Source organism: Salvelinus alpinus, chromosome 15 (genome assembly GCF_045679555.1).
Source record: "Salvelinus alpinus chromosome 15, SLU_Salpinus.1, whole genome shotgun sequence".
Taxonomy (NCBI): domain Eukaryota; kingdom Metazoa; phylum Chordata; class Actinopteri; order Salmoniformes; family Salmonidae; genus Salvelinus; species Salvelinus alpinus.
The window spans coordinates 46,909,919-46,927,061 of record NC_092100.1 but is presented as its reverse complement, the minus strand read 5'-3'; the positions used below and the strand labels follow the sequence as shown (position 1 = coordinate 46,927,061).

General features: G+C 45.1%; 1 protein-coding gene across 1 annotated transcript in view; it reads right to left on the bottom strand.

Annotated features, from left to right (window-relative positions):
- Positions 1 to 474: 474 nt before the first annotated feature.
- LOC139540191 (neural-cadherin-like) overlaps positions 475 to 17,143 on the bottom strand; it is a 110,057-nt gene continuing 93,388 nt past the window's right edge. The window contains exons 29-33 of the mRNA XM_071343804.1: positions 16,595 to 16,859; positions 15,544 to 15,733; positions 9,496 to 9,746; positions 2,572 to 2,726; positions 475 to 1,843 (exon numbers count right to left, since the gene is read on the bottom strand). Of these exons, the coding sequence (XP_071199905.1) occupies positions 1,199 to 1,843; positions 2,572 to 2,726; positions 9,496 to 9,746; positions 15,544 to 15,733; positions 16,595 to 16,859 (1,506 nt within the window). The 3' untranslated portion in view covers positions 475 to 1,198. The remainder of the gene's footprint in view (positions 1,844 to 2,571; positions 2,727 to 9,495; positions 9,747 to 15,543; positions 15,734 to 16,594; positions 16,860 to 17,143) is intronic.

Below are 17,143 nucleotides of genomic sequence, written 5' to 3'. Positions count from 1 at the left end.
GATCTAGCAACCTTTCGGTAACTGGCACAACGCTCTAACCACTAGGCTACCTGCCGCCCTATTATCATAATCATCATCATATTTTAATATAGTGTAGCTTGTTGCTAGCTGCTAGAGTCACATGTTGGACATTGGATTTATTTTCAAACCCTTAAGTCCCACAATGTTGAAGGTGACGTTGTGTGGTGGTTGTGTTTTCTGGGTTCTTACCTTGTCCATGTTGTGTTGGTTTCTAAGCTTCCTTTTATAGCAATGCTAGCATCTTTTTCAGCTGAATTTCTAACCCGGGTCAACAGCCCGTGTTCATGGTTGATGATGAGTTTGAGAGACAATAAGCAGGGGATTGAGGTAGTCAGAGTCAAGATATTGGGACATACTGGTCCTGGTTCTCAACCCAAACACTTTCCAGTCTAGACAAGTGGGTTTTAATAGCATATACTATTTAGATGCCGTTATGAATCAGTAAATAAGACGTAGAGCATAACAAGTCTGTATTGAGGTACTTAACTTGCTGAGGAATACAGGAATGCATTTACCCAGCATAGCTTTTGATAAAGAAAATGGGATGGTGAAAAAAATACATTTGATCAAAAAAAGAACTTCAAAGATAGTAATTGGCTTATATTATCACTAACAAAAATTCCCAAATATTTTTTGATTTCTTTAAGGAAACAATTTCATAACTAAAATATTATCAAAGATATTTATTTAAATAGAATTCAATCAAAACAAACATTTTTTTTTTCCACAGAATTTATATTACGATAATGATCAACAAATACTTTTGCCTTCTTTTACATATGTTTTTGTGAGGCTTTCTGGTCAAAATGAATGCAATTTTGGTGTTACCAAAGGGTCAAAAGGTGCTTTCCATATGGAGTATATACAGGGCATTGCCAAGAAAAAGGTTATACTTTTCCAGATTGGTTGTAAAATATATAATATCAAGTTAAAGCGTCACATTTTTCCCACAATCCACCCATAGAATACTTTTCAAAGGGGTTACAAATCAGAAATGTACATTTCTTAAATATTTCTTCTCCTTCGGTATTTCCCCCAACACCATCATTGGATTAATCGATATAAACATCTCACAACTTCAAATTTTTGAGATGCTGCCTTTGAACGTCCTCTTCTCAATATCCTTGAACTCAGTATCCAAGTGTGAATTCCAATCTTTTGTATTCTGACTCCAGTCTCATCCGCTCTTCTCACAGTTGGGCTGCGCCCTGCACTCTCTATCCTTCACTTTGTCCTCTGTGCTCTTGGCGGCAGCAGAGTCCACAGCACCGTCCACTCTGAGTTCACTGGCAACAGCTCGCAAGCCTTTGAGCCTGTCCAGCCGTGGGCTCTGGGATCTCTGACCCTTCAGGCTCTCCTGACCCCCCTGAACCCTAACCTCCGACCCCTGACCTTCATCGCTGAGGGAGCTGAGCGAGCGCACGGCCAGCCTGCCACGCTGCGCCTTATTGGACAGGGGACGCAGTGAGGTCATGTAGCCGGGGTTGTCCCCCGGGGAGCGGTCCGTGTCCCTGATGACCTCACACAGGTAGCGGGCCAGGTCCTGACTGGAGAAGGACAGGGACTTGTGGGAACGCCGCATTGCAATGGGAGAGGTGAGGGTGGCTGACCCGGACGGAGGGTGGGCCAGGCGCAGGGCGATTGCTGTGCTGCCGTTTTTGGGTCCGTTTGGTCCTTTTGGTTTGGTCCCATTCTTCGTGTCTGGGGGCTTGGTCGTCTGAGGGTAGGATGAGGGTATGATGCATTGTGGGTAGCTGTACCACAGTGACTGGGCTGGACTGGGCCGCAGAGACCTCTGTAACTCCACCATGTTGAAGGCATTCTGGAGAGTGAGAGAGGGAAAGAGACAGAGAGGGAGAGACAAAGACAGAGAGAGAGAGAAAGAGAGATGAAGAAGATTAGAGAGAGTTGATTAGAGATGAGCTGCTTATAAAAACGAAGAGATTAATAGACAAAGAAAACACTCAACAGCAGGACCTGAATTTATAATAATATTTGACTATGAAAAATGCCAGTCTGCTGTGCTTTTGACTGGAGAGGATTTTTTATTCTACCTAAGAAAAAAGCATGAGGCCTAAGTGGCAATGTTGGCAGCAACAGCCCCATTGATTGGCCTTGTAATTAATTATCTAATTGCAGTGGGAAAAAAAGTGCTATTAAAGCAAATAGAGGCATTATTAAGGAGTATTGGTCTCTGACATCATTTTCCTAATGATTCTGCTAGGATGGTTCTTTTAGTCTTTTCATTTCCAAGCCTCTACCAACACCAGTCCACCTGGTTTGGTAGAGCTGCCAGACGAACACTCACTATGTAAACTGTGACTCTGTGAATCTTCCCACGCCTTGCTTGGTTTATATACAGTTTGTTTATCTATGGTTTGTATGGTTTCTCCTGTGTCTGTGAGTTGTGATCCTAATTGCCCTAAGGGAATCGATCAAGTTGTATTCCACTCTATTCTGTATTGTAGTGGTCTTATGACTCATAGGTTATGGAGAGATAATGGTAGTTGTGTTGAAGGATATACTGGGATTCAGAGTCTGTCTCTGTACCTGGTCCTGCTCCCCTCCACCCTCCTCGTCATAGTTGAGAACGTTCTCTCGGATGTCATCCCATTCTCCGTGGTGTGCAGATACGTGGTAGACTCCCTCCTTCAGGCCCTTGTGTCTCCTCCAGCAGGAGTAGAGGGACAGGCCCAGCATAAGCACTGGGCGGGGACAGAGAGCACGTTGGGAGGTGGACAGCGGACCGGGGGAGAGGGGTAGAAGGTTTCACCCAATGTTCTATCAGTTAAAAATGTACATAAAAAATGGCAGTGTCCTAGACAGAGTGTGCAATGATATGAAATGAAATGGATAGTGAAGCTTGGATTGGAGGGGAGAGAACCAGATAGCCACATTTTGTGCACCGCATTGGCTGCGTTGACACATGCAGCGCTATTAGTCAATCTGATTAGTCAAAAGACCAAATAGTAGGAATAGATTTGGGCTGCCTGTGTAAAAAGATCCATTGTAGTCCACTTCTAGGCCTCGAGCGAAGTGGAGAGAGATACATAGATAGATGGACAGACTGGGGGCAGTGGGATTCAATATCACGCTGACATGTATGTTATACGTGCTGCATGTGCCTGGCAGCAGCACAACCCACTAGACCAGCCCCAGGCTCTAGAAAATATTTCTGACACCAAAATGGCCACCATACATACACCCATACAGTAAATCGGATACCCAATACCACTAAACCGGTCTTTCTTTGTAAATAAAACAGTGAACACGTATGATCCTTGTGGATAGGCAGAGTAAATTACCGCCACATTGTTCTATGCAATAATCCAGTCAGTCTGTCCTTATCAAGATCGATGAGGACCTGGAGCTATAGGACAAAGCAACAGAGACTGAGACACCACGTTCTCCTGTATTTTCTATCCTATATCAAAGACGGCACCCCTTACACTTCTCTTCCTGCATGTCCAAGCCAAAGCCACTGTGGCCAGAGCTCCCAGGAATATCAAGAGAGCGTTGTAGGAATGTTGTAATAGCATTGTGTGAATGCTGCTAGAGCACTGACATCAATCACATCTATGTGTTGAATTATACAGTACGCTGCGCTGACCTTTAAAATCCATTCATCTCTACCAATATTTTTTCTACTGTCTGCCATCTCCCTCTCGCTTCCTTTCTCCTTTCTTTATCTGTCTCATTCTCTCCATCTTTCGCTCATTCTTGTTAGTCTCTTTGTGTTTCTTTCCTTCGTTCTCCGTGTCTCTTTTGACTCTGTACGGCTTTTATCTCTCACACTAAAGGTGATGCATCAGAACTGGTACGTTTTCTATCGCGTTTTGGTTTGGAAGAATCGGTTCATCCATTTAATAATTGAGGGGTGCATTGCAGCAGTTACATTGGACTTAAGTAATGGTTTACTGAACACATATGACACTCATCAAGGTCACTCAACTGAATAGGTTTTCAAAATCAGCAAAAATACATTTCATATAATTGTGGTTTGAAAATTACTCACTGTTCTGTGGCTGGAATTGGACTTTTAATTATTTGTCTCTACTCAAGGCACCCATAAGTCGTTAAATATTTATATTCTATATGATTATATCTCTATCATCCAGGGCCATCATGAGGCACCAGAAAGTTATCTGACTCTTCCTAACATTGATTTAGCCTGGTTCCAGATCTTTTTATGCTCTCTTGCCAACTTTACCTGGTAATTGTAGCATGACAATGGCCACAGGACCATAGGAGTTGGCAAGAAAGCACAAACAGATCTGTAACCAGCCAACATTGACTGCAACAAGTGGAAAGGTAGACCTCCAGCTATGCCTACTCAGTGTGTGCTGGAGGTAGGTTTATTGTCAGGTTCTATTGATCAGCTAACCTTGCTGCATGCCCTCCACTGTGCCGTACAGACCCAGAGAAACACGATGGAATCCAGATGAGCTGGGATCCCAGCAGCACTCAGAACTCCCGCTCAGCCACAATATTCCCACCTCCACAGTGCTTTCTATTTTATTCACACACACCTCCAATCACCTGAACCTCACATCAAACACACAAACACACCTCTACGGGCCAATCAGTCAACACGCCCAGCAGTGGTGCTTTATCACACACACAGAGTCAGACGAACACACACACACACACACAAACATGCACACAGAAGGACGAACACACACACACCACAGGCGGCCAGTGGCACCTTAATTGGGGAGGACGGCTCACAGTAATGGCTGGAACGGAATACATGGAATGGTATCAAACCCGTGTTCGATACCATTCACTCTATTCCCGACATTATTATGACCCCTCCTCCCCTCAGCACCCTCCTGTGACACACACACGCTTGCGGATTCACAGATACAGACACGGACAGACAAGGACAAACACACATGACAGACAAGTGTCCACACAAACACACGCGTGCACATGCAGACACACACAGACACACAGCTGACAGTGGCAGTGCTGGTGTTGTTGTATCTCTAAACATGGAGACACACACAGACACACAGCTCTTATCCATCCTCCATGATGCTGCTTTGAGGTTCGCCACCAACCATGGGGGTCTTGGGATGTTAGGTTTAATGTTTAAAGAAGGATTTTTAAGCCTTGAGACAATTGAGACATGGATTTGATATGTGTGCCATTCAAATCAAATCTAATTTTATTTGTCACATGCGCCGAATACAACAGGTAGACCTTACAGTGAAATGCTAACTTACAAGCCCTTAACCAACAATGCAGTTTTAAGAAAATACCCCCCTAAAAGAAGTAAGAGATAGAATGACAAATAATTAAAGAGCAGCAGTAAAAAACAATAGCGGGGCTATATGTAGGGGGTACCAGTACAGAGTCAATATGTCATTGTGTGTTAGTTTGTTGGTGATGTGGACGCCAAGGAACTTGAAACTCTCAACCTGCTCCACTGCAGCCCGTCGATGAGAATGGGGGCGTGCTCGGTCCTCTTTTTCCTGTAGTCCACAATCATCTCCTTTGTCTTGCTCACGTTGAGGGAGAGGTTGTTGTCCTTGCACCACACGGCCAGGTCTCTGACCTCCTCCCTATAGGCTGTCTCATCGTTGTGGGTGATCAGGCCTACCACCGTTGTGTCATCAGCAAGCTTTATGATGGTGTTGGAGTCGTGCCTGGCCGTGCAGTCATGAGTGAACAGGGAGTACAGGAGGGGACTGAGTACGCACCACTGAGGGGCCCCAGTGTTGAGGATCAGAGTGGCGGTTGTGTTGTTACCTACCCTTACCACCTGGGGTGGCCCATCTGGAAGTCCAGGATCCAGTTACAGAGGGAGGTGTTTAGCCCCAGGGTATTTAGCTTAGTGATGAGCTTTGAGGGCACTATGGTGTTGAATGCTGAGTTGTAGTCAATGAACAGCATTCTCACATAGGTGTTCCTTTTGTCCAGGTGGGAAAGGGCAGTGTGGAGTGCAATAGAGATTGCATCATCTGTGGCTCTGTTGGTGCGATATGCAAAATTGGAGTGAGTCTAGGGTTTCTGGGATAATGGTGTTGATGGTGTTGATGTGAGCCATGACAAGCCTTTCAAAGCATTTCATGGCTACAAACGTGAGCATTTCAAAGCATTTCATGGCTACAGACAAAATATTTAACTGCCTTTGAACGGGGTATGGTAGTAGCTGCCAGGTGCACTGGTTTGTGTCAAGAACTGCAACGCTGCTGGGTTTTTCACACTCAACAGTTTCCTGTGTGTATCAAGAATGGTCCACCACCCAAAGGACATCCTGCCAACTTGACACAACTGTGGGAAGCATTGGAGTCAACATGTACCAGCATCCCTGTGGAACGCTTTCGACACCTTGTAGAGTCCATGCCCTGCCAAATTAAGGCTGTTCTGAGGGCAAAAGGGGGTGCAACTCAATATTAGGAAGGCGTTTTTTATGTTTTGTACACTCAGTGTATAGCTAGATGGAAAAATGTATGATGACATTGTTGATGCATGTCAGAAAGTAAATGATATTACACAACATATAACATGGAGTGAAAATATAAAAGGAGAAACAAAGGACAAGACAAAGACAGATGAGAGAAGGGAAATGCTGTGAGGTTTTATTAAGAAAAGTATGTTCTAGTACAAAAATACAGTCACTTTAACAACTATTTACATCCATTCTATATGGACAGGAAATGTCCTCTTCATTGAATATCAAATCCAATGACACACAGTAAAAATGTCAATGTAATGGACAATAAAGCTTTTCAATGCTGAATTTGAAACCCATTCAACAGGCCTAATGAAGCATACTTAGATGGCAAATTTTGCCTGTCTCTGGTTCTGTCAGTAGCACATGTTGAACTTGGCAATCAGCCAGTCTGTGATGGGTTATGTAAATCTGAATTATGGATGATCACTTAAACTTTTATTGGAGTTTGAGGCAGAGGAGAAAAGACGGAGAGTTCCAGTTGAATTTAGCAGCAGGCCATCAGCCAGCCTCAGTGTGTTGTGGGGGATGTGTGTTGTCTGTGACTTTTTGTCTGGGCGTTTGTTTGTCACTTGCGCACACACACACAGACACCTCTATCATCTCCAACAAGCCTTGTCTGATGCTGACTCGCTCCCTCAGTTAGGACTTAAAGTAGGAGAACAACTTAAAACCTGAACAGTTATCAAAGGACCTCCAACCGCAGTATCTGGTTACAGACAGCCCAGTCTAAGAACTGTAGCCTGAGTCATGCTAGAGACAGAAGGTGTTGCTAGCTACTGAACTATATTTCCCATCACAGAGAAGGTTCAAGAAAAGTTCATATAAACTCTTGGTGACCTCCCATTTCCATTTTGATATATTCAGGAATTCGCCTAATTCAAAAGGTCAAGAGTTTGAGTGCAGATTATAAATTCCAGGAACTAGAGTAACTACTAGGTACCTTAGATGACTGCAACATGCAGTTTCATTTACATATTCAACACATGAATGTCCGTGAATGAGGCCAAGGCCTCCGTTTGTTATCTTTGTAATTATCATATCAAATATTGAAGTATAGCATTTGATCTGTACCTCATGTGGCTGTTGCAATACACCAGCCACATGCCCCGGGGTGGTATTGTGCTGTTGAATCAGTTATAGAGGTAGCAGAGACTGTGTTTTGAATCGTCAGACCAATTTATAACCCTGTTTTTGACAGAGAGACTCATAAACTGTATACAAGTAGCTCTATGGAGAGATAGTCCGCTGCACTGGACACACCAACACACCTTACTATGTGTCAGCAGCAAACATGGACACATTTAGGTTAGATGAAAACGGTAGGAGAAAGTAAATGACAAAGAAATACAGAGGGAGATCAAATCAGACATAAACGGACGTAACTGTCATGTTTTGTCATTGATTATCATGTCTTGTCCCTGTGCTTCCCTTCTATTCGTTTCCCTCTGCTGGTCTTATTAGGTTCTTTCCCTCTTTCTATCCCTCTCTCTCCCTCCCTCTCTCCCTCTCTCGCTCTCTCTCTCTATCGTTCCGTTCCTGCTCCCAGCTGTTCCTCTTTCTCCTAACTACCTCATTTACTCTTTCACACCTGTCCCCTATTTTGCCCTCTGATTAGAGTCCCTATTTCTCCCTCTGTTTTCCGCTTCTGTCCTTGTCGGATCCTTGTTTGATGTTTGCTGTTCTGTGTCCTTGTTCCGCCCTGTCGTGTTTTTGCCTTCTTCAGATGCTGCGTGTGAGCAGGTGTCTATGTCAGCTACGGCCTGTGCCTTCCCGAAGCGACCTGCAGTCTGTGGCCGCGTCTCCAGTCGTTCCTCTCTACTGACGAGAGGATTTCAGTTTTCCTGTTTTGGATTTACCTAAGATAATATCCAGGAGTATCGGTTTTTGTTTAAGACTGGAATAAAGACTCTGTTTCTATTAAGTCGCTTTTGGGTCCTCATTCACCAGCATAACAGTAACAGGACTGGAATGACAAACAGACGAGATAAAAAAGTAAGGGAAAGGAGGATGACAAATAAAAGTCTGAATTCACATCACGAACATCAAGAAAGACAAAATAGAGGAGGGCATGACTGAGGGGCCCCCAAACTTTTTGAACTGTAACTCAGCGAAAGCTTTGTTTTTTTTATTGTGGCTCATAGAGTTATCAAAATCAATGTTTCTAGCCAGGATCCATGCAGCCCCACTGACTGAGGCCACTCACAGCTCCTGACATCCATACTAAGAACACTTGGGGCTCAATTCCATCAAATCCACATTGCAGTATTTACGCAGTAGCTCTTTTCCCCATGGCCAAATAAAATCACAGATGGTTTTGGGTACTGCAAGAACATATTACATATTACATATTACATATCACAAGTTTTGAGGCCCCCCAACCCCTCAAAAATAAAAACACGTTTGGAGGTCGGCCCCTCAGATAGCATATCAACACGTCATAAGCCATGAGATGCCGTTGTCCGGCGCAAATTATCCCAATTTCAAACTCTCCCTAAAAATCCCACAGGGATGCTGGCCCCTGTTGACTCCAATGCTTGCCACAGTTGTGTCATGTTGGCTAGATGTCCTTTGGGTAGTGGGCCATTCTTGATACACACGGGAAACGGTTGGGCGTGAAAAACCCAGCAGCGTTGCAGTTCTTGACATACTCAAACCAGTGCACCTGGCACCTACCACCATACCCTGTTCAAGGGCACTTCAATATTTTGTCTTGCCCATTTACCCTCTGAATGGCACACATACACAGTCCATGTCTCAATTGTCTCAAGACTTAAAAATCCTTCTTTAAACTGTCTCCTCTCCTTCATCTACACTGATTTAAGTGAATTTACCAGTTACCATCAATAAGGGATCATAGCTGTTACCTGTAGTCACCTGGTCATGTCATGGAAATGTTGTTTCTAATGGTACACTCAGTGAACATTTGTGAACACCCACCCACAACCAAAACCAGATGAAACCAAATCAGAGAGTAAAGGTTGACTACATTTTCACGTAGTCAATATAGTTACCTAGGAAGGCCAGGACACAGATACTGATGGCAAACGCAGAGCTGAGGCTCAGAGTGTTGTTGTTGTTGTTGTGGTAGAGCGTCAGAGAGACCTCACAGTGTCGCCCACGGTAGCCCTCCGAGCAGTGACACGAGTACTTGGCAGGCGAGTGGGCCACACAGGTGCCGTGGCGACAGGGCCTGCTGACGCACAGCGTGTAGACGCACACCTTGCTCGAGTCATTCTCCTTCGTCATGTGACCAGGGGGGCACCTGTGGAGATGTAAATAAGGAAGAGGTTGTGGAGAGTGTGATTCATTCACCTGATCTGGATGGAAATAACTTTTAATTATAAGGGATAGGATTAGCCATCCTGGCACTGTGAAAATCTCTGCCAGGTCACCCGTGATACAAGTCAGTATTCGACGTTCAACTATGTCTGAGGACATCGGGAGATGATGTGGAAACTGACTACTAAGTACCCCCGAGTGGACATCCCATGGTGATGAAAGGCCTCAGAGATGTTTCACATGCTCTGATCCCAGCTAGGGACGACAGGAAACACTGGAGTCCAGGGGAGTTTAAAGACGCTGCAGCCTAGACACTCCCTGTCACTACGGTTAGCTTTATTTACTCAGGTTACCACCTACGGCTGCAAATAGGCTATTGAGGCAGCTTATTACTCGTACTCAATAATTATGCACAAAATCATAGATTGGGCACATCGTTGTCAGACATCATGAAACACATTGAGGCAAAGAATTCAGACATTTTTATCCTTCACTTGTTTGTAACAATTGCAAATACTTTGGAAACATTTTATTTTTAGTTAACTTCGTTCTGAGTTTATAGGCAATCACAGAGAGGCAGATTATCAGTCAGACATCTTGATACTCTGTTTAGCCAAGATTTTCTGTGAATAAAGTGATGTTAACGATGCGCTTTGGCTATATGGTCTTGAACGAAGGCTTTGGGAAACACCTTGGCTACTAAAGATACACCGTAAGAAGGTTATGACGATGATCTTAATGCTGCGAAAGCTTTGGAAATTGTATTTGTCATATAATTCTGAAACATGTGTAGACTAACAGTGAATTGCTTACTTACGGGCCCTTCCCAACAATGCAGAGATTAAATACACAGAGTAATGATAACTTGACTATATAGTATATTGATACCCTTACATGGACACCCTTTCAAATTAGTGGATTCGGCTATTTCAGCCACACCCCTTGCTGACAGGTGTATAAAATCGAGCACACAGCCACGCAATCTCCATTAATCAACATTGGCAGTAGAATGGCCTTACTGAAGAGCTCAGTGACGTTCAAAGTGGCACGTCATAGGGTGCCAACTTTCCAACAAGTCAGTTTGTCAAATTTCTTCCCTGCTAGAGCTACCCCTGTCAACTGTTATTTTGAAGTGGAAACATCTAGGATCAACAACGGCTTAGCCAAGAAGTGGTAGGCCACACAAGCACACAGAACGTGACCGCCTAGGGCTGAAGTGTGTAGTGCATAAAAATCGTCTGTCTTCAGTTACAACACTCACTACAAGTTCCAAACTGCCTCTGGAAGCAACGTCAGCTATTCGTCGGGAGCTTCATGAAATGGGTTTCCATGGCCGAGCAGCCGTATACAAGCCTGAGATCACCATGCGCAATGCCAAGCGTCGGCTGGAGTGGTGTAAAGCTCGTCGCCATTGTACTTAGGAGCAGTGGAAATGCGTTATCTGGAGTGATGACTCATGCTTCACCATCTGGCAGTCCGACGGACAAATCTGGGTTTGGCGAATGCCAGGAGAACGCTACCTGCCCGAATGCATGGTGCCAACTGTAAAGTTTGGTGGAGGAGGAATAATGGTCTGTGGCTGTTTTTCATGGTTTGGGATAGGCCCCTTAGTTCCAATGAAGGGAAATCTTAACGCTACAGCATAAAATGACATTCTAGACAATTCTGTGCTTCCAACTGTGTGGCAACAGTTTGGGGAAGGCCCCTTTCCTGTTTCAGCATGACAATGCTCCTGTGCACAAAGCAAGATCCATACAAAAATGGTTTGTCGAGATCGGCAAAGAAGAACTTGACTGGCCTGCACAGAGTCCTGACCTCAACCCCATCAAACACCTTTGGGATGAATTAGAATGCGAGCCAGGCCTAATCGCCCAACATCAGTGCCCGACCTCAGTAATGCTAGTGACTGAATGAATGCAAGTCCCTGCAGCAATGTTCCAACATCTAGTGAAAAGCCTTTCCAGAAGAGTGAATGCTGTTATAGCAGCAAAAGGTGGACCAATGCCATATCAATGCCCATGATTTTGGAATGAGAGGTTCAACGAAGAGGTGTCCACATACTTTTAGTCATGTAGTGTATGTACATATAGGTAGGGATAAAGTGACTAGGCAACAGGATAGATAATAAACAGCAACAAAAGCGTATGTGATAAGTCAAATTAGGTAGTGCGAAACGGGTCAATGCAGATAGTTAATAGCTACCCGGACCAACTATTTAGCAGTGTTATGCCTTGGGGTAGAAGCTATTCAGGGTCATGTCGGTTCCAGACTCTGTGCATCGGTACCTCTTGCCGTGCTGTAGCAGAGAGAACAGTCAGACTTGGGTGGCTTTGACAATTTTTAGGGACTTCCTCTGACACTGCCTGGTATAGAAGTCCTGGACGGCAGGGAACTCGACCCCAGTGATGTACTGGGCTGTACGCACTATCCTCCGTAGCGTCTTATGGTCGAATGCCAAGCAGTTGCCATACCAAGCGGTGGTGCAGCCAATCAATATGCTCTCAATGGTGCAGCCTCATGGGGGGTAATGTGCGTTGTCGTGCCGTCTTCACGACTGTGTTGGTGTGTTTGGACCATGATAATTCCTTACTGATGTGGACACAGAGGAACTTGAAGCTTGACCTGCTCCACTACAGCCCCGTCGATGTGGATGGGGCTGTGCTCAGCCCTCCATTTCCTGTAGTCCATGATCAGCTCCTTTGTCTTGCCGACATTGTGGGAGAGGTTGTTGTCCTGGCACCACACTTCCAGTTCTCTGACCTCTTCCTTGTAGGCTGTCTTATAGTCATCGGTAATCAGGCCTACCACCGTTGTGTCGTCAGCAAACTTAATAATGGTGTTGGAGTGGTACGTGGCCATGCAGTCATGGGTGAAAAGGGAGTACAGGAGGGTACTAAGCACGCACCCCTGATGGTCCCCCGTGTTGAGGGTCAGCGTGGTGGATGTGCTGTTGCCTATCCTCACCACCTGGGGCAGCCCGTCAGGAAGTTCTGAATCAATCCAGAGAGAGGGTCCTCTGTTTCATCCCAGGGTCCTTAATTTAGTGTTGAGCTTGGAGGGGACTATGGTTTTGAACGGTGTGCTCTAGTAAATTAACAGCATTCTCACGTAGGTCTTCCTTTTGTCCACATGGGGAAGGGCACTGTGGCATGTAATAGAGATTGCATCACCTGTGGATCTCTTGGGGCAGTATGCAAATTAGAGTGTGTCCAGGGTATCTGGGATGATGCTGTTGATATGAGCCATGACCACTGATCAGCATTTCAAAGCATTTCATGGCTACAGACGTGAGTGCTACGGGACGATAGTCCTTTAGACAGGTTACATTGGCGTTCTTGGGCGCAGGGACTATAGGGGTCTGCTTGAAACATGTAGGTATTACAGACTGGGTCATGGAGCGGTTGAAAATGTCAGTGAAGACACTTGACAGCTGGTCAGCGCCTGCTCTGAGTAGGCATCCCAGTAATCCGTCTGGCCCTGCGGCGTTGTGAATGTTATGTTAACATGTGTTCATGTCTTACTCACATCGGCTACAGAGAGCTTGATCAAACAGTTGTCCAGAACAGCTGGTGCTCGCATGCATGGTTCAGTGTTGCTAACCTCGAAGCAAGCATAGGAGCTATTTAGCTCTTCTGGTAGGCCAGCGTTACTGGACAAGTCACGGTTGGGTTTCCTGTTATAATGTATGGTAGTTTGCAAGCCCTGCCACATCTGATGAGCATCAGAGCCGGTGTAGTAGGATTCGATCTTGGTCCTGTATTGACTCCTTGCCTGTTGGATGTTTTGTCGGAGGGCATAGGGGATGTCTTATAAGCGTCCTGATTAGTGTCCCGCTCCTTGAAAGTGGCATCTCTAGCCTTTAGCTCAGTGAGGATGTTGCCTGTAATCCATGGCTTCTGGTTGGAGTTTGTACGTATGATCAATGTGAGGATGACGTTGCCCTTATTAATGAAGCTGGTGACTGATGTGGTAAACTCTTCAATGCCATCGGATGAATCCTATGAATCCCGGAACAATATTCCAGTCTTGTCATCGGACCGCTTCCATGTTGAGCGCGTCACTGGTATTTCCTGTTTTAAGTTTTTACTTGTAAGCAGGAATCAGGAAGATAGAGCTATGGTCAGATTTGCTGAATGGATGGTGAGGGAGAGTTTTGTATGCGTCTCTGTGTGTGGAGTAAAGGTGATCTGGAGTTTTGTATGCGTCTCTGTGTGTGGAGTAAAGGTGGTCTAGAGTTTTGTATGCGTCTCTGTGTGTGGAGTAAAGGTGGTCTAGAGTTTTGTATGCGTCTCTGTGTGGAGAGTAAAGGTGATCTGGAGTTTTGTATGCGTCTCTGTGTGTGGAGTAAAGGTGGTCTAGAGTTTTGTATGCGTCTCTGTGTGTGGAGTAAAGGTGGTCTAGAGTTTTGTATGCGTCTCTGTGTGGAGTAAAGGTCGTCTAGAGTTTTGTATGTCTGTGTGTGGAGTAGAGGTGATCTAGAGTTTTGTATGTCTCTGTGTGGAGTAAAGGTGATCTGGAGTTTTGTATGCGTCTCTGTGTGTAGAGTAAAGGTGATCTAGAGTTTTGTATGCGTCTCTGTGTGTAGAGTAAAGGTGATCTGGAGTTTTGTATGCGTCTCTGTGTGTGGAGTAAAGGTGATCTAGAGTTTTGTATGCGTCTCTGTGTGTAGAGTAAAGGTGATCTGGAGTTTTGTATGCGTCTCTGTGTGTGGAGTAAAGGTGGTCTAGAGTTTTGTATGCGTCTCTGTGTGTAGAGTAAAGGTGATCTAGAGTTTTGTATGCGTCTCTGTGTGTAGAGTAAAGGTGATCTGGAGTTTTGTATGCGTCTCTGTGTGTAGAGTAAAGGTGATCTAGAGTTTTGTATGCGTCTCTGTGTGTGGAGTAAAGGTGATCTAGAGTTTTGTATGCGTCTCTGTGTGTAGAGTAATGGTGATCTAGAGTTTTGTATGTCTCTGTGTGTGTGGAGTAAAGGTGATCTAGAGTTTTGTTTGCCTCTGTGTGGAGTAAAGGTGATCTAGAGTTTTGTATGCGTCTCTGTGTGTAGAGTAATGGTGATCTAGAGTTTTGTATGTCTCTGTGTGTGTGGAGTAAAGGTGATCTAGAGTTTTGTATGTGTCTCTGTGTGTGGAGTAAAGGTGATCTAGAGTTTTGTATGTCTCTGTGTGGAGTAAAGGTGATCTAGAGTTTTGTATGCGTCTCTGTGTGTAGAGTAAAGGTGATCTAGAGTTCTGTATGTCTCTGTGTGTGTGGAGTAAAGGTGATCTAGAGTTTTGTATGTCTCTGTGTGTGGAGTAAAGGTGATCTAGAGTTTTGTATGTCTCTGTGTGTGGAGTAAAGGTGATCTAGAGTTTTGTTTGCCTCTAGTGGCACAGGTGACATGCTGGTAGAAATGAGGTCAAACGGATTTCAGTCTCGTCAGGTGTCCTGCACGTCGGCCTCTATAGCACCATCTCCTTCTTCTTTGAGTGTCAGGGATTTCAGCCTGGTTCAGGATAATCAATATGTCTTTTGCCTCCAACTCGTCGAAGTAGAAGTCCTTGTCCAAATCGAGGTTATTGACAGCTGATGTCCAGAAGCTTTTTTCAGTCATAGGAAACGATGGTGGAAACATTATGTACCAAAACAGTTAAGATCAGAGCAAAAAAAGACACAAAATAGCAGAATTGGTCAGGAGCCCATAAACAGCCGCTATTCCCTCCAGCTCCATTACAGCGCCATTATAGCTTATAGCCTAGGGCCCAGAGATTTTCCTGACAAGATTTCCTGCTGTCATTTATGTACCTGCACTCGTGTTTTCTCCAGAGGTCCACACATATGAAGGGGGGAGAGCACTGGTGTTTCCTGCAGGCGTCTGAGGGGCAACCTGGGGAGACGCCCTGGGATGTGACCACCTGGAGGCCCTTGGACCCCACAGAGGGCTGCTTTGCCATGGGCATTGGCTTCCCGTTCAGCCTCAGGTCTCGCAGACACCCTGGTGGTAAAACACAGAGAGGGAAAGAGAGATGAGACACAGCAACATAGTGACATTCAGAGACATACACACTAGGCCTGAGGCAAAACCTTTAAAGTAAGTTTCATGAAGCGAAGGAAACACACACACACACACACACACACACACACACACACACACACACACACACACACACACACACACACACACACACACACACACACACACACACACACACACACACACACACACACACACACACACACACACACACACACACACAGATAGCCCAGGGCTTAGCTGTCAGTGCAGCCCTTTGTTTCAGAGGATATTTACTTTGTTTGGTTGTCTCGCCATCCTCTGGGAAGGATGTGTAACATCATTTATACACACATCCCTGCTCCTTAATCATTTATACTGACACATCCCTGCTCCTGAATCATTTATGCAGACACATCCCTGCTCCTGAATCATTTATACAGACACCTCCCTGTTCCTGAATCATTTATACAGACACATCCCTGCTCCTGAATCAAGTCCTTCACACTTCATCTGCCTCAGCCCCAAATCCATAGCCGACCTCCTCAGAGTCTTAGATCTAAAACCATTTGAGATAGGAAGGCGGGGGTAGCTAAGGAATCATTCACCTCAGTGATTTAGAAGTGTGAAACACAATGGTGCATCAGTCTTGTGTTGCCAATCACATACAGATAATACATGATTTTATACCACTTTCATTTGTTCGTTCATTCGTCCAATCATTTATCTTCCCTCGTGGTCCTCTGGCAGTAACAACTAGTGGGAAAGGCCAGTAGGAAGTTAGGGATAATATTAGTGGTCAGTACCAGGGGGCAGTACCAGATCGCAGTACCAGCACCATACCTAGGAAGCTGTGGTTGTTTCCTAAAGGGAAAGAGTTTCCCAGCATCACCACTGTTTGATCGATGACTATCTCCTGACTCTGCCCAGGAGCGGCTGTGACCTCTTGCCTCCCGCCGCCACCATCCAATCGAAGGGTGAACTCTTTGCCATGACGATCCAGCTCCACCTCGTGCCATTCTCCGTTGTCAAGGCGTTGGAAGGGCAGCGTGAGGTTGTAGAGTCTGTCACCCAGGTTGTAAAAGACAGCCAGTAGCCCCTGAAACACCTGAAATATACAGTGCATATCAATCAATTGAAATGAACCAAAACCGCTGTAAAAATCACAGATCGCACCATTAAAATGTCAGACATTCAATTAAGACCATTGTACTTAATATTTAAACTTGACAAAACTCACACGGACATTACTTAACTCAATCCAGAAGGAGAATTTAACAGACAACAATTATCCACAGCAGCTAAGGCTGAACAAACATACTGGGCTGGAGATGGGGCTGGGAGGGGATGCTGCCTGCCATAACTGCAGCTTGTACTTGTGTGTCCATCCCT